Below are 24,702 nucleotides of genomic sequence, written 5' to 3' on the forward strand. Positions count from 1 at the left end.
GTTCAGCGTTGTGTGAAAAGGCAAATGCACGGGAGAAAACAGAAGAATTTCAGCGAATACCAAGTGGAGGCAAGGAAAAACGTACCATTTGTTGGTTTAAACCGCGGTATAAACAATAAAAGGAAGTTGATCGAGTGACAGAGTGTCGGAGAAACTCGAAAGCTCAAGTTCACAAAGTCGCACAGTGCTCGAAATAAAAAAGAAGTTGTCAGATATCAAAGTCGCCGTAAAAAGGCGAGTTTTAGCCCACCGTCTGAGAGAGAGAGAAAAATAAAAAGGGACTCAATGAAAAAAAAATGAGAATGTCAACTTTAATCTCGAAATTGCCACATTAATCATGTAGTTTATTTTGTCATTGCAGTAGAACATCATAAGCTTCATCTATAAATCGTTTAATATACTAGTTTCTCAAATCACATCGTAAGTAAAGTAGCACGTTAAATGCTTTGTTTTGTATGTGTTCTTCTATGTGTGAATCACTATGTGCTTCTTAATTTAACAGGCTTTCTCTTCTTCCGACAGGACACAGAATCCATTACATTCGTGATATTACATCTCTCTGAATAATTAAAATACTAAGAGGTATAGTTGATATCATTTTCATGATGATAGGACTTCAACATGGGAACACAGTGGCGCAGTAATAGTGACGAGCTGGCGCCTAGTCCAGAGATTTTTCCTGCCACACACAAGATGCTTGCTGCGCTGTGCGCGACCTTCGATGATGAAATTTATTTCAGCAGTACTGTCTCTTTCAAACGTACTAACCCTACAATTCCTGTCCTTCCTTTTCTTTCGCCAAGTAACCAAGTCCTACACAATCCTCTCTGTAATAGATGGTAAGCCATATGTAAGCTTAGAATGCCGATTCTTCAAAACTTTTAAGGAACATTGAAATATCTTCATAGTACATGTTTAAATATTCTAGCCATCTATCCTTCCAGTGTCATGCCAGCCGTAGCAAGAATACGGCGCGAGGCAGGAACAATCCCTGAACTAGCTAGTGCTGTGACACCATGTCCTCACATGTGTAACTATTAACAATATAGATTATTTAAATGATGTTCACATTATATCTGTATAATGTAATAAACATTTTGCTGCATTTCATCTTAAAAATGATATTGTCATCATATGTAAATACGCACTTTATAAAATGGCTCAGGTTGTGCAATATTATAACTATCACAAGTTTGCAGTGAGGTAATTGTACTAATAAGTACAAACAGTTCTATAAGGATCACTTGATGCACTGATTGAGTGCATTTATAGTTCTTGGGATGAAACTGTTTCTGAACCACGAGGTCAGTACAGGAAAGGCTCTGAAGCATTTGTCATATGAGAGCAGTTCAATAGACAGCAGCATGTGCTTGATGCTGTATCCCGATAATTCTCTTTCCGATCAGCTGCTGTACAGCTGTGATTCCACACTCCGATACAGTGATATAAATACTCTGAGTAGTGCAGTGAGAGTGATATGGAAAAAGATTGATCTGCTGTAGCAACCTCTAACGGGAGCAGCTGAAAGAAGAGGAAGGTACAGTGAGAGTAACCATGCTAAAGCAGCTATGGTATTTGGAATAGTTTGGCCATTCCGTGGACCATTATATTATTACAGGTTAATTACAATCAGATGCCTTAAACTAATGAACAATATGCGGTTAATTTTAAGCGTATTTGATAAAGCCGCGTCAGAAGTAGCTGTCTTTTTATAGAGAATTTGAAAAGATTGCGTGGCAGCCTGACCTTCCCAGAAACGTCACTGACCTACCAGGACATCCCCTCGTGTTCCTGATGGCCACTCCGACCCTACTCACACTCAATTCTGATTGTGTTTAAAAATTAAGGTTGTGCTTACTTTGGCAATAATATATATTCTAGAAGTAGATGTCTTTATAAAGGGTCCTGAGCATTTGTAATACATTGGCTACATTTTTGGAAACCGCTTTATAGAAATTCCTCAGTTGCCTAGTGGTCTACTGCAACATTCATTTGTTTCACTTGTAGGGGTTATAAATGGAAAGTAACAAAGCACTTAGTGTGGTAAAATATTTGTATCCTAAATTGCGCCAGATAGGGTTTCACCAAAACTCTCTCTGCCTGTGGTAACTGCATACTTACAGACAGCATATGGCGCCTAAGCCTATCCTTTACCACTAAACTCTACTACCAAGTGTTGGTTCAGCTTTTATAGTAAAGTAATGAATATGTAGGTTTTTTGGAATTTGGAATAAAACGTTGTAACTTGTTTTGTAAATGTGACCTTTATATTTTGACATCTGTCTGGTAGAATATAGGCAATATAGGCTGCAACTATAACATACATATTGCCATGTAGGTAATCACAAAGTTAAATTACTTTTATGTTTTGTAGTCTTGCCCTCTTTTCTGACAGTGTCATACCTTTCCAGCAGGATATCTTAATTGCACATTTCACGGAACCTTCTTCTTCTTCTGACCAAAGAATTTATGTATGCAGGCCTTAACAGCCGTTGCCCTGATACTTTGGCAAGAAAGAACCTTTTTTTAAAAAGAATGTACTGTATCACCTTTTTCCAATATAATCTTTATTAGATTATATTATCAACATAATGTTTCCAGTATTTTTTCTGTACAAAGCTTAACATCTCTTAGCTACATGGCAAGAGATTTTTCCAGGCTGTTTGAAGTCCAAAGCAATTTTCAGTTAGTCCTATGGCTTCTTAACAAGTTACTGGTTTATTAATTTAAGCTTTAAAATGCTTAACTGTTTAAATACTGTAGTAAAATACATCACCAAAGTTAAACAGAGCAATTTTCACACGTAAGAATCTATACAACAATAATGTTTATAAACAGGTATGTTAATTCCTCAGTCTTCTTCAAAGTACCAGCCAGATCTTCAGACTATTTTCTAATTTCCCTCTTCTAACTTGCTAAACAGTGAAAATCTTGGCGGCTTAATGCTTTAAAATGCAACTGATATGTTTTGGTCCTTACTCTAGGTGTAATGGAATGCATTTAATTCAGGGGCTTGCAGAGGGCAGACACTTGAGCCAATTTATGTACACCGATGAACCAGAACATTATGACGACTCTCATATGAAGCAAATGAAATCAACTGTCTCATTACCATGGCATATTTCAAGGTTGGGGTTACATTAGACATTAATCTGATAGGTACTGTTATTTGAAGTGTTAAACACAAAAGATTGGGCAGATGTAAAGGACCAGATTCTTTTGGCTAGACGACTGGGTCAGAGCATTTTTGAAATGCAATGCTTGTGGGGTGCTCACTGCCAGCCTTGCTAAGCAAATACCAACAGTGGTCTGAAGGGGAAACTTTCCAAACTGTTAAAAGGATATTGGCAGGCAAGATGCAAAGGGTTAATGAAGGCTATATATGGGCTGGTATGAACCAGTAAAAGGGGTACCATGGCACATATTACAGATATTTTAATGGTTGGTTGTTATAGGTGTAATGTGTCATGACGCACAGAGTGTTGAACCCTACTGTATATGGGGCTGTGTAGCCTGTCCCCCTACAATGGGCATGCAAGCATCAGAACTGGATTTTGGATCAATAGAAGTAGGTTGTCTATTCCAAAGAATCCTGTTTTCTGTTGCATTAAGTGGTATGTGTGTGTCATAGCTGATATGCACAGTGGAAAGAAGCCAGTGGAAGGAGTGTTTATGCTTTGGGCAATCCTCCTGTTGGGAGACCTTGGATCTGAGAATTTATGTGTATGTTAATTTGACACATACCACTTACCTGAAAATTATTGCAGACCAGGTATGCTTTTTCATGGCAGCATTATTCCTCAATGTAGTTAGCATCTTCCAGTAAGATAATGTACCCTTCTACAACTACACAAATTATTTGGTAATAGTTTTATAAACATGGTGAAGAATTCAGAGTGTTTCCCTTTTCTCTGAATCCCCCACATCTCCATCCAAGTGAGCGTATACAGTATAAGATGTCTTCAGGTAGCTCCACCCTTAACCTGCAATTACTTCTTCCTGGGAATGACATTAATCCGCATGCAAGCAGGTCCTCCAACTTGTAGGATAAACGTAGGGGTTGGCGGCATGATTGGCACTCCAGCCACTGTTAAATTTAAAAATCAGGGTGGTTCATTGTATGGTGTGTGTGGCAACGCACTGTAATCCGCACATATCTCTCTCTCTCTCTCTCTCTCTCTCTCTCTCTCAGGAGTTAGAGATTCTGGTGCCAGATACAACTGGGCACCTTCAAAGGCCTTGCACAGTCCATGACTCAGTGGATTGGAGCTATTTTGTTGATACAGAGAAGCAACAGCATATTAGGCAGGTGGTGAAAATGTTTTTGCTCATCAGTGTATGTGTAAAATCTTACCCTTGGTAGCACTGTTGAGCTGTCTTGAGGCCTATTTTTAATTGAGATAAGTGAGGACCTTTGGTTAACATGGTTACATAATGTTGTACATACACAATACAATTGAATCGTCTGTGAGGTTTAACTGCTATTTTTGCACAGTGTTTAGAAATGTAACTAAATTAATAGAATCATGTAAATGTCTTAAGATGTGCTTTTTTATGATTTAAGTTTTTTCTCTCAAGGAATTAGCAAGATTGTTTTTCTGAATGTTATACCAACATAGGTATAACTTTTTGCTGGTAAATATCCTGCTTGTTAATTCTATTGCTAAGTTCAGTCTTTATTCTACCGATTTTAAGAATTGAGCAGAATATTGGTGCAATGAAATCATTTTGAAACTTTAACTGAAACTACGTAGTGCAGTACATTTTTCTGCATGAAATTTGTATCGAATACAGCATAAAAATTACAGAAGCTGCTTTGTGTGTATCTAATCTTGTCACAACAGGAAATATTTTTTTATGTGGGTAAGTCCCTATATTTTTGAAGGCACCTGACTCGGTTGTTAGGGAACGATTATACAGGCATCCAGAAAAAAATAAAAATACACTTTTTTTTTATCAACAGAGCAAGCAAGCTCAGTTTTTACTTGCCCATTTACATGCTTAACTGGACATGACATATATAATACACTAGTGTTTAGTTAAACCCCATTCATGGGTATATAATTCATCTTTGTGAGTGTTAAATGGGGGATTGTTTTGGTGGTCGTCCCATTTTGAAATTCTCTCCAAAATTAAGTTACATTTTTGTCTTGAAGCCCCTTGTTTACTTTTAAACAAAATGTGTATGTTCATTTTTATATATAATTAAGTCACATGTCTTAATTTGACTGAATAACAAGTAACTGGTAGACCGTTTACTGCTGTTTATATTCAACCCTCTGTAGCGTATTGTTTTATGACCAAAATGGGGGGAGGGTTACGTCAGGAAGGGCATCCAGTGTAAAATTTTGCGAAATACACATGCGGACAGATGATCCGCTGTGGCAACCCCTAACGGGAGCAGCCGGAAGAAGAAGAAGGTCCATGTTTTTCAATAGTTATGGTAATTGTCATCCATTGTCAAGAAAAATGAGCAGGCTTGTAGAATGCAAGCCTTAAGTACTATTAGTATATTTCATTAGTTATAATTAAGCATTTTAGCCTTGTGTTTTAACAATGACTTTCGTGAATGTGTATTGTGCTTTGAACCTTTATGTGAATGCTGTGCTGAAACTTAAATTTTAAGTTGCAGGTCAGAATAAACATTTATCCTCTTGCCTATTTTGAAATAATTTCTATAGTTGCTTATCAAAAATGCATTTCATGGTTTATTTACTAAAAAATTTGTAAGAGGTTTACCTTTCTCCTTTAGTTTCCCGACACATTTTTATTTTTGGTATTGGTGCATAGAGGTTCTGAGATACAGTTCTTATAGCCTCTAATTATGACACTAAAGAGTTGTGATGTGTTGAATGTTAACTAGCACATGCAAATAAGACTTTTTTTACGTATGCTATGCATGAGACAATAATGAACCTATAAACCTAGAAATAAATACCACCACTTACACATTGTTCATTTATCAAGACCTGCTCTTTTCCTTTCTTTTATTGTATTATTTGGATGTGTGTTGTATCTCTGATTCTAAGCTGCCATTCCATACATTGCCACGGTTTTCTCTGGCTATACCATTGTCTCCTTAGTTTGTAGCCATAGATATTCATCTATAAATGTTTACGGTGGTCCAGATCTAATTATGCAATTTTCATTATGCTATAACTTATTAAGTTTATTACATAGAAAATCACTCAAAAATCCTGGACCATCGAAGTGTGCGATCTGACGACATGAAGAATGGTCTTTGCGCTGAACTGGAATCGTCCCCGCATAAATCAAAGTCATCCAAGCGATCTGGATCTGCATAATTAGATCTGGACCACTCTGTAGGATTATGTCACATTAATTGGAGTAAAAGGCTGGTAAAAAATATTGGTCTAGAATTTGAGTCTTGACAAAACACTTCAAGCATCATACTGATGCTGAAGTGATATTAATTTGACTTGTATTTTGAAAATATGATGTACACATATAAACAGTAAGACTTATTTCAAGCCATGCATAAAACTATTTTAAATACAGACATAACTATTAAGACATCAGTGTTGAGATAATGTTATGTTAAGAAAACTACCTTTTTCCTAATAGAATATTAACATTCCATTGTTACAATTAACTGGCAGTCTGTTTGCCTCTGCAGCTGCATCAATTGTGCAGGACTACACCGATCTGCATCTTTTTGGGAAGAAAGAGCATCGAACATATGAGGTGATGACACACTGGCAAATGAGAAATGCCCGTGTGGGAGATCTTCTGCAAGTCCTGAATGAACTGGAGCTTCTTCGTGCCAAGGATATTATTCTTAGTTGTAAGTAGACTCTCCTAATCTTGACTTTTTTGGGTTATGCTCTTCATTCGTATGTTCTGTTGCTTTCTGTCCCTTGCCAATAGCACAACATCCAAGACCTGACTTAATACAAATTATTTTTAATTATTGAGAACTTGGTTTAAGGTCTGAAAAAGGCTGAATCACCATCCATTTTCTAAGGGCATTTCTGCAGAGCGGGGTGGGGGGAAAGCTGGAGCCTATCTTGGCAAGCATTGGGAGCAAGGCTCGATCTCTCAAAAACCCATGGAGGGAGAACCTGGGATGCAAACCCCAGTCTCCTAGTTGTGGGTTTGTAGCGCTACCACAGTTCCCATCTCACAATGAAAATCTCAGTTGCGTATCTCTGCAGAACAGTGTCAATAACACAGTACAGGTTGATATTCAAAGACCCGGCAGCCTCCGGACCAGAGGAGTGCCTGATTTTCGAAAATGCCGGATTTTGGATGGTTATATATGCTGTATATATTTAACAGAAAATGATTACCTGTACAGTCCTTTTAAAGAGAGAAAATTTAAACACTAAATAAAAAGCAAATGAAATTAGCAAGTGCAAGCAAAACCCAAAAAGTGATTATAGACTACTGTGAATTTCCCCTTGGGATTAATAAAGTATCTATCTATCTATCTATCTATCTAAAACGCCATCAAAACATAAACGGTGCCTCCAGAAAACGGTGGCACGCCAATGCGGTGAATTTGAAAATGTGCTCCGAAATCCATGCCAGAAATCTGAAGGAACCGGATTAGCGATGGCCGGATTTTTGAATGTCATCCTGTACCAATAATGACACGTAGTATGTGTATGCTTGTGAATGTACACTCACTGGCCTCTTTATTAGGTATACATTGCAAGTAATGGGTTTGGCCCCCTTTTGCCTTCAAAACTGCTGTAATTCTCCATGGTATAGATTCACAAGATCCTGGAAGCATTCCTTGGGGATTTGGTCCATATTGACATGTTAGCATCACACAGCTATCAAGCAGTTTGTCAAGGTTAGGATTTGGCCGGCCTAGGTCAATCTGTCACCCAGCCCTCATGAGCATTTTAAAATCCTATACCTCTAGCTAGAATGCATAATTGCACTATAGTAATGTGATGATGTTTTCCAAGCACTCTGGCATCTAATTCTGTGTGTAGGAGTAGCAGTTTAGCATGAATGGTATCAAAACCCCAAGCATGATACTATTTAAAAAAAAAAAAAAATGTCAATGGTTGGTAATAATTTGTTTAAATTTTATTGAAGGAAAATAACAAACCTGTGTTGCAGTAGGAACAGCATAGTTGGTACTTGGCAGCTCTAAAATGAAGGGTTTTTTTTCTCAATGAGAATTAATGTTGGCACTGTTAGGTTATCCAAAATATTTGCACATGAATCATTTCAGTGTTTGAGGGCTTTGTAACAAAGGCTGTAGGCCCAGAAGCAATTCAAAATTAGTTTGGAAGAACAGAATTAAGTGCAAGAAATGTGCCTAAGTGACAGCCTCATGGTAATCAAAATATTTATTTAACTTTGTCACATAATTGAACTACATACAGTTCATCCGGAAGGTATTCACAGCGCATCACTTTTTCCACATTTTGTTATGTTACAGGCTTATTGCAAAATGCATTAAATTAATTTTTTTCCTTGAAATTCTTCACACAACACCCCATAATGACAATGTGAAAAAAGTTTACTTGAGGTATTTGCAAATTTATTAAAAATAAAAAAAACAGAACTCGCATGTACATAAGTATTCACAGCCTTTGGCATGAAGCTCCAAATTGAGCTCAGGTGCATCCTGTTTCCCCTGATCATCTTTGAGAGTCCACCTGTGGTAAATTCAGTTGATTGGACATGATTTGGAAAGGCACACACCTGTCTATATAAGGTCGAACAGTTGACAGTTCACATCAGAGCACAAACTAAGCATGAAGTCAAAGGAATTGTCTGTAGACCTCCAAGACAGGATTGTCTCGAGGCACAAATCTGGGGAAGGTTACAGAAAAAATTTCTGCTGCTTTGAAGGTCCCAATGAGCACAGTGGCCTCCATCATCTGTAAGTGGAAGAAGTTCAAACCACCAGGACTCTTCCTAGAGCTGGCCGGCCATCTAAACTGAGCGATTGGGGGAGAAGGGCCTTAGTCAGGGAGGTGACCAAGAACCCGATGGTCACTCTGTCAGAGCTCCAGAGGTCCTCTGTGGAGAGTGGAGAACCTTCCAGAAGGACAACCATCTCTGCAGCAATCCACCAATCAGGCCTGTATGGTAGAGTGGCCAGAGGAAGCCACTCCTTAGTAAAAGGCACATGGCAGCCCGCCTGGAGTTTGCCAAAAGGCACCTAAAGGACTCTCAGACCATGAGAAACAAAATTCTCTGGTCTGATGAGACAAAGATTGAACTTTTTGGTGTGAATGCCAGGCGTGATGTTTGGAGGAAACCAGGCACCGCTCATCACCAGGCCAATACCATCCCAACAGTGAAGCATGGTGGTGGCAGCATCATGCTGTGGGGATGCTTTTCAGCGGCAGGAACTGGGAGACTAGTCAGGATAAAGGAAAGATGACTGCAGCAATGTACAGAGACATCCTGGATGAAAACCTGCTCCAGAGCGCTCTTGACCTCAGACTGGGGTGACGGTTCATCTTTCAGCAGGACAACGACCCTAAGCATACAGCCAAGATATCAAAGGAGTGGCTTCAGGACAACTCTGTGAATGTCCTTGAGTGGCCCAGCCAGACCCAGACTTGAATCCGATTGAACATCTCTGAAGAGATCTTAAAATGGCTGTGCACCGACGCTTCCCATCCAACGTGGTGGAGCTTGAGAGGTGCTGCAAAGAGGAATGGGCGAAACTGGCCAAGGATAGGTGTGCCAAGCTTGTGGCATCATATTCAAAAAGACTTGAGGCTGTAATTGCTGCCATAGGTGCATCGACAAAGTATTGAGCAAAGGCTGTGAATACTTATGTACATGTGATTTGTCAGTTTTTTTTATTTTTAATAAATTTGCAAAAACCTCAAGTAAACTTTTTTTCACATTGTCATTATGGGGTGTTAGAATTCTGAGGAAAAAATGAATTTAATCCATTTTGGAATAAGGCTGTAACATAACAAAATGTGGAAAAAGTGATGCGCTGTGAATACTTTCAGGATGCACTGTATAGAAAAAAACCAGAACAGTGCCAGACTTGCATACTGAAGGATCTCAATGGTGAAGTAATATTATAGTATAAGTAGCTTTGCCCAGGAAGTTTCCTAAGACAAAAGGCCTTGGTTATTGTGCTGTCCTTATAGCTGTAGCTGCATTTTTCCAAAATTACCAAAGTTTAGCAGCTGTGGCATACAAAATGGGATTCAACAAAAGCCTAATGCATTGAAATGATTTCACAGACAAAATATCTTTGTTTTTTAAAAGCTTTAATAAAAATTCAAGTAAAACGGTTCACAAAAAAAGAGCAAATTTAATATATCAAATATAATTCTTGCTTAAGAGAAGTTCTTTTCAAAACCTTAAATCTTGTTACATTCATAATCTTTGCAAAAACACTTCTAAATGTTTCTGAACCATTTCAAAACTGTCAGAAAACTGTATGCCTGTCCCATTTCTATATTGAAAATGGCTCTTTTAAATTCCTGTGTACTGGGACCTATTCTAAACATCAACTGACTCAATTGGCACACTGTATCTTAATTATAGCAAGAAAGTTCTATCTCATATTAACTTACAGGGAGAAAAGACTATAACATTGTCTATGACTATGAAAGAAATGCATATTCTATTGAAATTAAGCAAACACTAAAATGGGTTTAACTCAAAGATATAAGAGAGGCTCTTACAATAGCGAAGTACTTTTCAGAATACAATATTTGTAGTTTTTTATTTTTTATTAACTAGTGGCTAATATTAGTTCACTGGGTCCCCTTGTTCTTGAACATATTGCATACAATTGCCCAGGAGTAAAACATTTCAACCGTAAATTAATTCAGGCTTTTCCTAGTGGCTAACTTTGGGTTCTATTGATGCTCTTTGCAAAACATTTTTTTACAGGAAACTGTTTTTTTGATTTGAAATGAGTAATTAGGAGTAATGTGAATTTTAGGTTTAAATATAATTTATCCTGATATAAGGTTTTGGATGGTTTAGACAAAAATAATTATGCAGATTGAATCAAGGCTAGGGTATGGAAACAACAGTTTACTTCAAAGAAAGTGGGAAAACTAAAGCAATCAATTAAAAATTGAACCAAATTGAAGGTCAAAAAGTACAGTAAGCCACAAATCTAACCTTGCAATCACACTGTATCACACAATGATAGCACACCAACTGAACTAAACTCTGCTGGAGATGTGGGTTTTTACTTCTTCTTTCAAGAATTTGTTTTCAAGTTTATCAGTATTTGTATGTTCAGCTGGTGTATGTGTTGATGCAGTACTATAGTATCTTTTTATTATACATTTACGATTTTTATTTGTTTCATGTTCACTCAATTTTTTAATCAGTTATATGTTTAGACTTCTGTTTTATTAAAAAATTTTTTACATTTTTGTTAATATGATTTTACCCCAAAAGCCAGCGCCAGTAAATTAAGGTCTTACTCTAAACCACAGGTGTCGGACTCCATGCCTGGAGGACCTCAGTAGGTGCAGGTTTTCTTTCTAACCCTTTTCCTAATCAGTGTCCAGTTTTCACTGCTAATTAACTTCTTTTCCTTCTATTTTAATAGCCCTGTTTTTAGGGATTAAGTCTTAAGTATTAAATGACAGCCAAAGAGAAATCAGACATGAAACTAGCCAACAGATGAGCAGCTAAATTTGGGTTTCAAACTCCAACCGGTTCCTTAATGAGAAGCTGATTCTTGCTGTTAATTGAACCCATTATTCAATTCCTTGGCTTGTTGTTGCTCTCTTTCTGCCACAGCAGACATTTCCAAAACTGTTGATATTCTGTTTTTTTCTAAGAACTCCTAAAATGTTTTGGTAACCTGAGGGATCAACCTTACTGAGACCTTAATCTTTATTTTCAGATTTTGTTTGATGGGTACAGGTGAGCTGGTCATGTCCTGCTTGTTTTATGTCTCATTACTGTCCGGCTGCTAATTAAGGAAAAAACAACTAAGGGGCCGAAGTCAAGCTAATTAAAGCTAAGACTAAAGTTAATTAGAATCAACAACTGGTCACTAATTAAGAAGATGGTTAGAATGAAAACCTGCAGACACTGCGGCCCCCCAGGACTGGAGTTCGACACCCCTGCTCTAAACCATGTTTTACAATAAGTTAATACAAACAGCAATTATGTTTCAGGGTGCAGATTTACATTGCCCATGCTATGAATTGTAGATTTTTAATTTTGGGGCTGTTTTGTCCCCGTAGATGTATTGTAGTGACCTCTTCACAACACCTGTACTCAACACCACACCAGCTGGCACTTGGACTCATTTAGAGCACACTTGCTAACCGTGTCTTACTTAAATTTGGTGAAGTTTTCCTCCTGCTCACTCTCCCTGTCCCTTCTGCTGGTGGACTTCATTTGCATTAACTGTAATTCTATCTTTTTAATCAGTGATGCTACAGTAATTGTATTGACGAATGCAAGAATATCTTTGACAACATAAAACAGGGCAGCTTTGTGTGCTGTGTCCAGTACTAACGCCACCAAGAATGATTTATTTAGAATTGTTTTACTGTAATAGGAAGGAAGCTTACAATGCATCCCAAATTAAGTCCCGTTTAAACGTACACTTGTAGAAACCTATTCAAACTGCAAAAAATTCTGTCTTAAACTTGTGTCTCAGGGAATTATTTAGCCACCTTTATCATCTTCCCCCCAATCCGCTCACCTTGTCTTTTCTTTGAAAAATACAAGGCAGCTGAAGTTTACAAGTGCTGTGTTAACAACATATTTGGCCAGTGACTGGATGACTTGGATGTTCCTAATCTCCATCTAATAAGCTTTCTTCACTAACATGAAGATCCTCTTTACAAATCCTAACTGTGCTCTTGGCATAGAGGGTTATCTTTTTATTTATGCTAAATTTGTGTTTTTTTGCATATAACTATGCTCCAATTCCATGACTGGACTTTGTCTCTTTGAAAGTTAGTTAAAATATGCCAAACATTGATTTGTGTCATCTAAATTAAATTTACTTTTGTAATTTATTGCACCTGTTGAATACCAGCATCCTTGCACTCATGTTTCTACATTCTCTTGCCTTGTATAATGTTGTGTGAGGAGCTAGCATTATTTTTTTTGTTTGTACACCAGAAATAGACTGCAAATTGTGGCATGTCGCTACTTAAAGTCATTGTTACTATATGATATTATCATCTTTACAGCTGTTATGCTATTTTCCATTATATACTACTTTTACCTTGTGGTTTTGGACCTCGATGACTTATTAAAGAGCAACATTTCTGAGTATATATGATTCTCAAAGTGGAGGTTTTTGTTTTTTCCCATGCATGTGTGGATTTTCTCTTATTTCTGTGGTTCTGTCCTATAGTCCAAAAAAATACTGCTTGCTTAATTACTTGCTTTAAACTGGGCCAGACTGGTTGTGCATACGACTGTGTATGGAATCCCACTTGGGGTAATTTCCAGTCTTACATCCATTGATGCCAACATGAGCTTTGGGCCCCTTTTGATTTTGTCTTGAAAATTATTGTGTGATTCATTTTTGGTTTGGTTTCAAAGATATGAATGCAATATTTATGTACTGTATTTTTTTTTAATAACTGAATTTTATTAAAGGGCAGGTAAACCGATGTAGAGAGGGAAACAACACTGTAACATTATATATTACATAATCTCACAAAACAATGTGATTATCTTTATTTATCAATGTTACTCGAAACATTAATTAAAGGGAAAGTTAATACATGGAAATTACATAGAACAGTGAACCGTGAACTAAAAGAGAAAACTCTTCATTAGTATTAATATATACAGTTACAGTAGTGAAGGAACAAGAAAACAAAGGGGGTTGCCTCACCTATTCAAACCCATTGAATACTTGTTAATGTGTTTAATCATAAAGTTTAACTTACAGTACCAAATTAAAGCAACATCTTTACTTAATATATGGGCCTTTATACCAGTAAAACAAAGCCTTTTCATATTTAGGGAAGGTATTGTTTTTAATTGCAATACTTTTTCATACATACTTTTTTTTTTTTTAAATTAAACACATATAATATGTACAAATGTGCAGACCAGTTGGGTGGTGTTTAATGCTGCTACCTCACAGATCCAGCATGCTGGTTTTGAATCCTGTGCCCAGTCTCTGCCAGTATGCAATCTGCAGTTTCTCAAGGTGTCCGTGGATGTGCCTAGATTTTATTCCCACATGGCAAAGACTTGCATTTTAAGTTCCTTACTGATTATAAATTAGCACCAGGTTATTTATAGATAGATAGATAGATAGATACTTTATTAATCCCAAGGGGAAATTCACATAATCCAGCAGCAGTATACTGATACAAAGAAACAATATTAAATTAAATAGTAATAAAAATGAAAAGAATTAAAATAAAATTAATGTTCGCATTTACTCCCCCGGGTGTTATTGTAGATGTTTGACTTCCTGCCATCTTGAGTTGTTATTAGTGGGTTAGAGAGAGGTATGTGTGTTTGTTTGTTTGTTTGTGTTTTTTTTTTCCTTCCCTTTCTCATTGTTTCCTGTTGTACAGCATTGGTCACAACTGGCTTGTATAACATTGTAAACTTTGTCCCCATTTTGCATAAAACCATGAGTATAAAAATCTTTCTTGTCCATCACTACAAACTACATTGCGTAAGTAAAACTTGAGTATTCTTTTAAGTATGTCTCTCTATTTAAAAAAAAAAAAAAATCTTGGGTCGAGACATGATTTTCTCAGAGACGCTAATGTCCAGTGAGACAAAAGGACAGCTGCTGTACAGGCTTTTTTAAATGTTTAAAGTGCTCCGCAACATGCAGGTCACGCAGCACGGCACAAGCAGCAGCAGACATCCAGCTGATCAAGCACAGAGCATATGGGAATAGGCCTTTTACAGCAGATGATTGCATCTTTCATTCTTTAATCCACTAAGAAAACTGCATTAGGTCCAAGTGGTCTTTGACAAGAGAAAATGTGCACTTGTGCTGTGTTCAATTCACATACCATGTGATGATTTTTGGAAGTTCTGGTTTAGAAAACTTCTAGAAAACTCTATAATGAGTTAGCAAATTTCTGATGTTAAGCTGACTACTGGCATCATTCAATAATTTAAAAAGTAATAATCAGGTCAGTCGGAAGTAGCATTTTTGTCATCTGTTCTGTATATAGAGTGATTCGATATGTGTTTAATGCATTTTAATTTGCATTTTCACAAAAAAAATTTGTGAAAGCTAATCTTTAATTACCCTTCTTAAGGACAGAGTTAAAAGGAAGCTCAAATTTCTCCCCAAATGCTAACTGGAAAATCGGGTAAACCCAATGAAGTGAGGGGTGGTAGTGATATCGCAAGTGGAAACTCTTGAAAACTAGCATAGCATGTTAATGCAACATATATGGCGGCTGATAGTACCTCTGCTGTAGGCTGAATGTGTTGCCTGTGTTCTAGAGAACTGATTAGCTGCCAGAAGCCTTTGTCAATGACCACGTTCATAGATAACCCATCTTGTTCTCTCATTGTACAAACCATATACAGGCAGTCCCTGGGTTACGTACGAGATAGGGACTGTAGGTTTGTACTTAAGTTGAATTTGTATATAAGTCGGAACAGGTCCATTATTTTAATAAATGCTATTGTTGACTGACTGTAACCAATTGCTCTGCCAATGAATGATGGAGTTTCACCTCACTCTGACCTATTTATTGTTTCTACTTTATTTTCAATTATGATGTTTTTTCTCTTCTTCACTGTATCACCAGCACTTGCATCAGATTTGTGTTTCAGAGACATTCTTGAAGGGTGAAGACAAAAGGTTAAAATGAGCTCTTCTTCACAGCACTGTACACGCTATCACAGCAGGAAGGCACCCGTCGTCAACACATGTGATGTACTGACAAGAGACAACTTCCTGCTATGTGCATAACAGTACAAGCAGGCTTGCTATTGAGAATGAATGGGGGCGGTGAGGGGCAGTTCACCACCCAGCCACTACGCAGTCGCCTACGCTACAGTATGCTGCCTGCAGTGTCCATCCACCGAGAACGAACACGATGCAGCCAAAGGCGGGTAGAGAATCGCCCAACGTCGCCCCCATTCAACAGGCAACCACCCGAGGCACACTACAATGCTACCCCCCCGCCACCCCATTCACCCTCAGTGGCCTCCGTTCAGCCACAACCAGGTCACCGCTTGCAGCATTATCAGCCGCCCACCGAGAATGAACAGGGCAGTCATATGTGGTGGGCGGGCAGTGAAATGCTCCCCTCCGCTCCTTCCAGCCTGTGTCCAGTCAGGAGCAGTAGCTGTGGCGGCATGGTGGATGGGCAGCAAACCTCCCCATCAAGCCTCCGTCCTGCACATGAGCGATAGTTGTGGCCCTGGAGACTATGGACCACGGCTCACCACTTGCCTCTGGGAGCCTTCTGAGGGACACTACACTGCATAGGCAGTGAAATCGCCTCCGTCCAGCCACCGCTTACAGCGTCCCCAGGCTGAAGATGACAGAACGGCAGTTACTGAGATGCATGCGTCACAGCTGTGGCCCCTTTTGTAAGTTGTAGATCAGATGTCCGTAACTTTGGGACAACCTGTATATATATTTTCATGGTTGCTGTAGTACAACAATACAAGCAGCATACGTACTCTGTGTGTGGTAATAAGTTGAAGTATTGTTTTGTACTTGAGCACAATTTTACAATTTACAGCAAATTTCGTTATCATATAACATGAAATGCTCCCAAATAAATCTTAGTTCAGTATGCTTCTTTTTCACTTTACATCAAGAAAAAAATAATAGAAACATAGTCGCCATTGTTTGAGGGCTCCATCAGTGTGCTATCTGTAAAAGGAAAGGAAAGGTTAAAGTAAGGTTCATTAACTTTGCTTGAACAAAGTACTAGTTAAACTTGTCTGTTTGTTACCCATCCAAGCTGATGATATAGTACCAATTAATATAAGAGACAGGACAGTCTATACACTACATTGGCTAGACTGTGGAGAGTAGAAGTATGACCATGTCACATTGCAAATTTCTGAAGACACACTTTTCTCTGTTAATCTTGTGTTTATCAAACTTGGCACCAGAAGAGGGAAAACAAATACAGCTCATATAATGTTGTTGTTGTGTTTTTTTTTTGTGTGAACTGCTTAGTGTAAAGCACCAGTTTGGTGAAGCTTTATGTGTGATTGTAGTTTTTGTATAATTTTCTCACTAAAATGATATATGAATACCAACAAGTATGATTCATAAAGATTGTGAACCGAGTAAAGCTTATTATAAATATTATGTCAAAACTGTAATAAATTTGGGGCAGCTTATGTTTTTATTGAAGATGAGCACATTTATGTTGTTAACAGTACATGATAAGTTTCACTATTGTTTCTTATTTTGTCATGACAGGGCAGCCAACAGTACTTTCACCAACACCCCCAAGTCAACGTTCCATAACACCCCCTCCTCCTTACCCAAGTATTACGGAAATTAAAGTAGATGATCAAAAGAAGTCCAGCAAATCCCAAGGTAATGCAACCTTCTAGTGTCTTGTAGCACCCAAAATGAAATAAATCATAGTGCTGTGTTTATGTTGAAAGCTATAGTGTCTATGAGGTGGAACTAATTTGAATTTTAGAAAGACTAAAGTTTGCAAAGCCAGCATTTTCAGTTTGCCAACTCAAAGAAAAAAAAAATGTTATATGAATAGTTTTATTTTATTCTTCTGCAGAACCAGCAATATTGCCCAAACCAGGTCCTCCACCAAAGAATTTGCATTCTGAGGAAGTGCAGCCAGAGTCACAGGTATATCTACAGAACTTTTTTTTTTTTTTAAATCCTAGTTTACACCTAATCAATAATTAAAAAGATAATAATACCAAGATATCGGTGATATACGAGGTGAGACACAAAAATAATCAGATTGGTAAAAAAGATATTTATTTATTGATGAATTACAGCTTTCTATTTACCTTCTCTATACTCCCCTCCTGATCTCTACACCACTCCATACGTATCTTGCATTGATTGAAACAGTGCGGGAAGTCTTTTTGCTTGAGGCTTTTCAGCAGGCTTGCCATTTCTGTCTTCACTTTATTCATTGAAGAAAAATGTGTTCCCTTCAGGTGACTTTTGATTTTCGGGAACAAGTAAAAATCACAGGGAGCTAAATTGGGTAAATAGGGAGGATGATCGAGGACGGGAATGTTTTTGTTAGTCAAAAGCTGTTTTACGGAAAAAGCAGTATGATCATTTCGAGCAAACTCATTCACCATTTTTAAAGTTTTCATCCGTCTGAGACGAGCGTGGCCGACCTGGGCATTGAACGTCTTCCATGTTTTCTTGACCTTCCTTGAAACGTTTGTGCCACTCAACTTGTGTGGGAGACAAACTGTTCTCGCCTTACTCTGTTTTTATCATTTCATAAGTTTCTGTGGTCGTTTTGTTCAATTTCACGAGAAATTTGATGTTGATCCGCTCTTCGACTTTTTTTTCACCCAACATTGTTGCCGCAACTTGTGTAGCGATTTATTGTGCAAATACTGACTGGGCTATTCACATGATATACCTAGCCAGTCGGCGGTTTGAGAGGGTGTGTAGGAGGGGATATAGTTCTATGGTTAATGTTCGGCTAACTTCCAGACGGCTTTCCAGGAGAGTCCCAACCCCAATCTGGTTATTTTTGTGTCTCACCTCATATAAATGTGATACTTAAGCCATCTGTAATAGTCAGTCCAGCTTTTAAAAAAAAAAAAAAAAAAAAATCTAATTGAAATAACATTTTCTAATACTCCTTTTCAGTTGTTTAACTTGGTACTGCATGCTTTTGTAAAATGTATGCATCTACAGAGTAAGTAATAATAGTGAAATAATGAAGTCTAACCATGAAAAAGAAAGTAAAATATATAAAAATAGATACATATGCCCAAACACTAATCTGTGCTTTATGGATAAATACAATTTTGGGGACCGCTTCTAGTCTACTCATTAGTGGACAATGCAACTCTACTTAGAAACTATCTACTTATTCCTTTTGCAAGCCACCTAGAAATGCCCAATTTAAAAAAAAAAAAAAAAATCCAGCAGAATCTTTCATCTTTATCTTAGTTAGCCACAGGACTGAGATTTTCTGACTTTCGCCAAAACAAACATATAAACCACCTTGTATAGTACATCTAAGTGTTGAGCTCAATCCCTTTCAGAATCTGATAATAAAAACATTTTTATAATGCAACCTATTAAAGCTATGGTTTTGGTATGATGCCACTTAGGAGCCCAGTCCCTATCCTGATATTTGCCTGTGGGGAATTTACATGTTATCTCCATGCATATCTTAATTTTCCTTCTAAACACTTGCATGTTATGTTATTTTGAGACTCAAAACTGCCCCTGTCTGTATATTCGTATGTATTATTGGGCAGTGCAATGAATTATCCCTGTCCACTTTGAATGTCTGCCATGCTTACAGAGGTACCGATGTATGCAGAATAGATGCTTTCTTGGGATTATTTGGTTTTGAAACTGTTAAAATTGACTGTGTGTAGGTTACAGAACTTCACATAAAACAGACCATGAAATCTGTAAAGAACCATCTAAATATAGTTTTAGCAATGTACAGTAATTTAAACTAAACCAGACTTTCACAACATGCATACACATGTCCTGTGGATGTTGGTAAAACAAGATATGCACATGGGGGTAATGTGGAAACTCTGCACAGATACCTACTACATTCATATTCAGATCCACAATTCAGCAGCAGCTCTCACAGGTTAATTTAAGTTCACTCTGTAAGCTTTTTTTTGTCATGCTTAGGGCATTAAAGTCTTTCATTAACTTACATAGAGATTAAAGAGTGAAAGAAAATTGAAACATCTTTTTCATTCATTATGAGGCAGTTTTTTGGATGAGAGAGAATTGGGGAAACCCCTCAAAAACAGAGATCTGGCTGAGGTTTAAACCCATGTAATAATGTGCAATATTTTACATTATGTGTATACATTTGTAGCAGTACAAAAAGAAAGAAACACACACAAATTATGGCACTGTACACACAGGTGGTATACATCGCATGTGGCTGGGCCACTCAGTTTGTGTTTTTAAGTGATTTATCAATATGGGCTAAATATTGTCTGTGTGAGTGTTATCTTTCACTTATGCAAACACCTGAAAGTACTGATCATAAATCTATAACAGTCCATGTGCAGGTGCACTGTTTAGCATGAAATAAGTTACTTTAAGAATTTTATAGTTCCAATATCAGCAGTCTTACTAGCTTGCAGATGAGATATATGGGGTAAAAAAATGTTTAGTATACTGTACTAGGTGGCTTTGCTGCCTGCTCGCTTCACTTGAAAAACACCCTACCCACCCCAGGGTGCGCAACGTGCCAGCCACTTTGCGTCTCTGCTGCTCCCGCTGTGAAGAGGGGGGCTGAAAGCACACTAAAGAAATGTGGTTGCTCCTCCGAAACCCCCTCTAAAGCGGTGATACAATGGGAAACAAATAGTTTGTGTTTTTTTTTTTTTTTTTTTTTTCATCCTGCTCTTTGCTTGATCAGCTGTTGGCTTGCTGCTGCTGCCTTGTGCGTGATTTGCATGTCTTGATGTGCTTCAAACATTTAAAAGCCTGTACAGCAGCTGTCCATTTGTCTCACAGCACGTTAGTGTCTCCGAGAAAATCACATTTCATCACCTTCCTTTTTTTTTTTTTTTTTTATTAAGGTATACTAAATTCCCTCTTCACCATTTGTCACTAGTACTTACTACTACTTGTAAGCACAGCTCTCTCAAAGAGGTGGATGAAGGGTTGGCCAACAATAAAAATGCAAAAGTGGCATTCAAAGTGTCTTTTGGCAGCTTTGCAATACAAATTTGGAGTAAGAAAGTAAACAACATGTGGTGATCAATTTGCTAGTTGGACACATGAAAGTACTGATGGCATTCATGATAACCGTGCAGGAAACTCCCTGCTACCACCACAACACAAAAAAAAACACCCTAAGAAACACTAACTTGACAGATCATGCCCTGGGTTCTACTTACCTTTTGGGACGCCCTGATTTAAGTATGCTTGTTTCATGTCCACTTAACTATTTGGACATCTTCAACATATGATTGTATATAATATTTCTCAGATGTGAAGAAATTAAACTGGATCACCTTTTTAAAAAATAAAACATTAAATATTTATTACGTTTGAATAAAGGGAACATGTCATTATGACTTTTTTTTTTTCCCCTCTTCCTCAAACAATATAATCCCCTCCGTTAACACTTTCTCTTCAGACAAGCAATGCTGGCATAACAGTCAAATAGGCTGAAATAGGGGGCTGTGCACGTGTAACTTGAATGCATGTGTTAGCCTTACACAAAGACTGCTAAATTAGGTCATCTAAACAAACTGCTTCCTCTGTTGTTCCCACCACTACCCCACACACATGTATTAAGCAGCTATTTGTTCGAATTTCACATTGATTTATATTCCTAGGTAAGAGGCAAATTTATTTATAGATTTTTTTTTTTTCGACAGGCATGTACATTAAAACACTTCATAATAAAATGTAACAAAACACTGCTGCCTCTTGTATATAGTTAGTCTAAATGCCTTCCCTAAATGAGATATATGCATGTACCTTTTTACTGACCATCAGCCCCTTCCTGGTTTAAGTTCTAAATGGTGCTAGAGTCTTTCAGTGTTTCTGAAACTGATAATGCTTGTTCAGTAAATGAATACATAAAACAGTAGGCCACATGCACACTGGAGCTCGGTTCCAGTTTTTTCATTCACGTGAAAAGTGTGAACTGCAAAAAAACAAAAATAATCGGGTCACGTTTAAGGCACATTAGTATGTGGAGCTAAATCTGGTACAGACATGAATGTGACCTACGTTTGACCATTTGACTCTTAATTGTTTGGAAATTTACACTGTTTTAATTTTTTATGCAACATTTGTCATGTCTTTGCATTAAAATGAAGATAAATAACAGTGTAGACTTTGTTGTGTCACTGGGGAAAAAAAGTAAGGTGATAGTTTCCCCAGATGCTGAATTAAGTCAGTTGACAGCCTTGTTGCTATGGTGTTTTTTTATTACAGAAATTTCACACTTTAAACATGTATTTTTCAGAGTTTTATAGACACACAGCAGCATAAGTAATCAAACCCCATTCATTTTGAAATTATCAAGATACTGTGTTCAATCAAACTCCTCCACGTCTCGCTCTCCTGTCTCCAGGTTTTTATGTGTTCATCCAGCATTAAAAATTGCACTAAAAGCAACAGCTACATTTTTTTTTTTTTTGTTTCTTGTTTCTCTTTTTTTGCCATCAAGAGCTGACAAATTCGCAGAAATTCTGCACTGAAAATGACACAAAGTAGTGAAGAAATCCTAGTGCTGTTGATGTTAATGTTGGTGTTTGTTTTTGATAATTCTCCTTTGAGTGGCAAGTGCAGGATAGATATCTCTATACAGTCGTATCGGATTTGAAACACTTGCAGTATAAATTTGAAAAGTCAAACAAAGAATCAAATAGTGTGTGAGCCAAAAATCTGAGTCACTTGTATTTCAGAGAGAGAGCATAGCCATGGAGTATATTATAGGATAAGCAGCTGATGTCTCTGGTCTACTTGCATTACAATGTGCTAACTGCATTTAATAACTTTTTTTAATTTTGAGTAATAACAGTAATAATAATGAGTAAATGTTTTTTGTGCATATCTAGTACCAAATTAATAAGGGCCATGTTTTTCTGCAAAACTACTGACTAGCAATTCATGTGTACAAAACCATCTTTACAGTTGATCAATTGTTAAACTTGCTCCATAGTTCTCTTATTCAAAAAACCTGCTTTGCATTGAAATTACTCGATTCAATACCGTTGGGGGGGCGGCGGCGGCAAAGAAAAGGAGAAGAGGGGGGAGACGTGTCTGGAGGCAGGAGGAGAGGAGGAAAGTAAAGAGAGTGGAATTGAGGGTAGGAACTTTGAATGTTGGCAGTATGACTGGTAAGGGGAAAGAGTTGGCAGATATGATGGAGAGAAGGAAGGTTGATATACTGTGCGTGCAAGAGACTAAATGGAAGGGGAGAAAGGCCAGGTGGATTGGAGGTGGATTCAAATTGTTCTATCATGGTGTGGATGGGAGGAGAAATGGGGTAGGAGTTATTCTGAAGGAACAGTATGTCAAGAGTGTTTTGGAGGTGAAAAGATTGTCAGGCAGAGTAATGATTATGAAGCTGGAAATTGGAGGTGTAATGATGAATGTTGTTAGTGCATATGCAGCGCAAGTTGGTTGTGCAATGGGTGAGAGAAGATTTTTGGAGTGAGTTGGATGAAATGATAAACCGTGTACATAAAAGGACAGAAAGTGGTGATTGGAGCAGATTTCAATGGGCATGTTGGTAAAGAGTACAGAGGAGACAAGGAGGTGATGGGTAGGTATGGTGTCAAGGAGAGGAATGAAGAAGGTCAGAGGATAGTGGATTTTGCCAAAAGGATGGACACGGTTGTGGTGAATACGTATTTTAAGAAGGGGGAGGAACATAGGGTAACGTACAAGGATGGAGGAAGATGCACACAGGTAGATTATATCATATGCAGAAGAGTCAATCTGAAGGAGATTGAAGACTGCAAAGTGGTGGCAGGGGAAAGTAAGGTTAAGCAGCATAGGATGGTGATCTGTAAGATGACATTGGAGATCAAGAAGAGGAAGAGAGTGAGGGCAGAGCCAAGGATCAAATGGTGGAAGTTGAAAAAGGAAGACTGCAAGGTTGAGTTTAGGGTGGAGGTGAGACGGGCACTGGGTGGCAGTGAAGATTTACCAGACAGCAGGTAAACTACTGCAGATTTAGTAAGGGTGACAGCAAGAAGGGTGCTTGGCGTGACATCTAGAAAGATGAAAAGGAAACCTGGTGGTGGAATGAGGAAATACAGGAGAGGATGGCAAAGAAGTGGGATAGTCGGAGAGATGCAGAAAGTAGACAAGAGTACAAGAAAAGGCGCAAGGTGAAGAGAAAGGTGGCGAAGGCTAAAGAAAAGGCGTATGATGAGTTGTATGAGAGGTTGGACACTAAGGAGGGAGAAAAGGACCAGTACCGATTGGCTAGACAGAGGGACCGAGCTGGGAAAGATGTGCAGCAGGTTAGGGTGATAAAGGATAAAGATGGAAACGTACTCACAAGCGAGGAGAGTGTGTTGAGCAGATGGAAAGCGTACTTTGAGAGGCTGATGAATGAAGAGAAAGAGAAGAGGTTGGATCATGTGGAGATAGTGAATCAGGAAGTGCAACGAATTAGCAAGGAGGAAGTAAGGACACCTATGAAGAGGATGAAAAATTGAAAGGCCAGTCGTCCAGATGACATACCTGTGCAAGCATGGAGGTGTCTACGAGAGATGGCAGTGGAGTTTTTAACCAGATTGTTTAATGGAATCTTGGAAAGTGAGAGGATGCCTGAGGAGTGTAGAAGAAGTGTACTGGTGCCGATATTTAAGAATAAGGGGGATGTGCAGAACTGCAGTAACTACAGGGGAATAAAATTCATGAGCAACAAACAGCATGACGTTATGGGAAAGAGTAGTGAAAGCTAGGTTAAGAAGTGAGGTGATTTATTAGTGAGCAGCAGTATGGTTTCATGCCAAGAAAGAGCACCATAGATGCAATGTTTGCTATGAGGATGTTGATGGAGTAGTTTAGAGAAGGCCAGAAGGAGTTGCATTGCATCTTTGTGGACCTGGAGAAAGCATATGGCAGGGTGCCTCGAGAGGAGCTGTGGT

The 24,702-nt window shown here is 38.0% G+C and overlaps 1 protein-coding gene across 3 annotated transcripts in view; it reads left to right on the forward strand.

Moving 5' to 3' along the window:
- irak1 (interleukin-1 receptor-associated kinase 1) overlaps positions 1 to 24,702 on the forward strand; it is a 92,032-nt gene that overhangs the window by 30,316 nt on the left and 37,014 nt on the right. For all 3 annotated transcript variants that reach the window (XM_039776095.1, XM_039776096.1, XM_039776094.1), the window contains exons 2-4: positions 6,638 to 6,805; positions 17,342 to 17,461; positions 17,664 to 17,737. In XM_039776095.1, the coding sequence (XP_039632029.1) occupies positions 6,709 to 6,805; positions 17,342 to 17,461; positions 17,664 to 17,737 (291 nt within the window). In that variant the 5' untranslated portion in view covers positions 6,638 to 6,708. The remainder of the gene's footprint in view (positions 1 to 6,637; positions 6,806 to 17,341; positions 17,462 to 17,663; positions 17,738 to 24,702) is intronic.

The sequence above is a fragment of the Polypterus senegalus genome, chromosome 13, assembly GCF_016835505.1.
Source record: "Polypterus senegalus isolate Bchr_013 chromosome 13, ASM1683550v1, whole genome shotgun sequence".
Lineage (NCBI taxonomy): Eukaryota > Metazoa > Chordata > Cladistia > Polypteriformes > Polypteridae > Polypterus > Polypterus senegalus.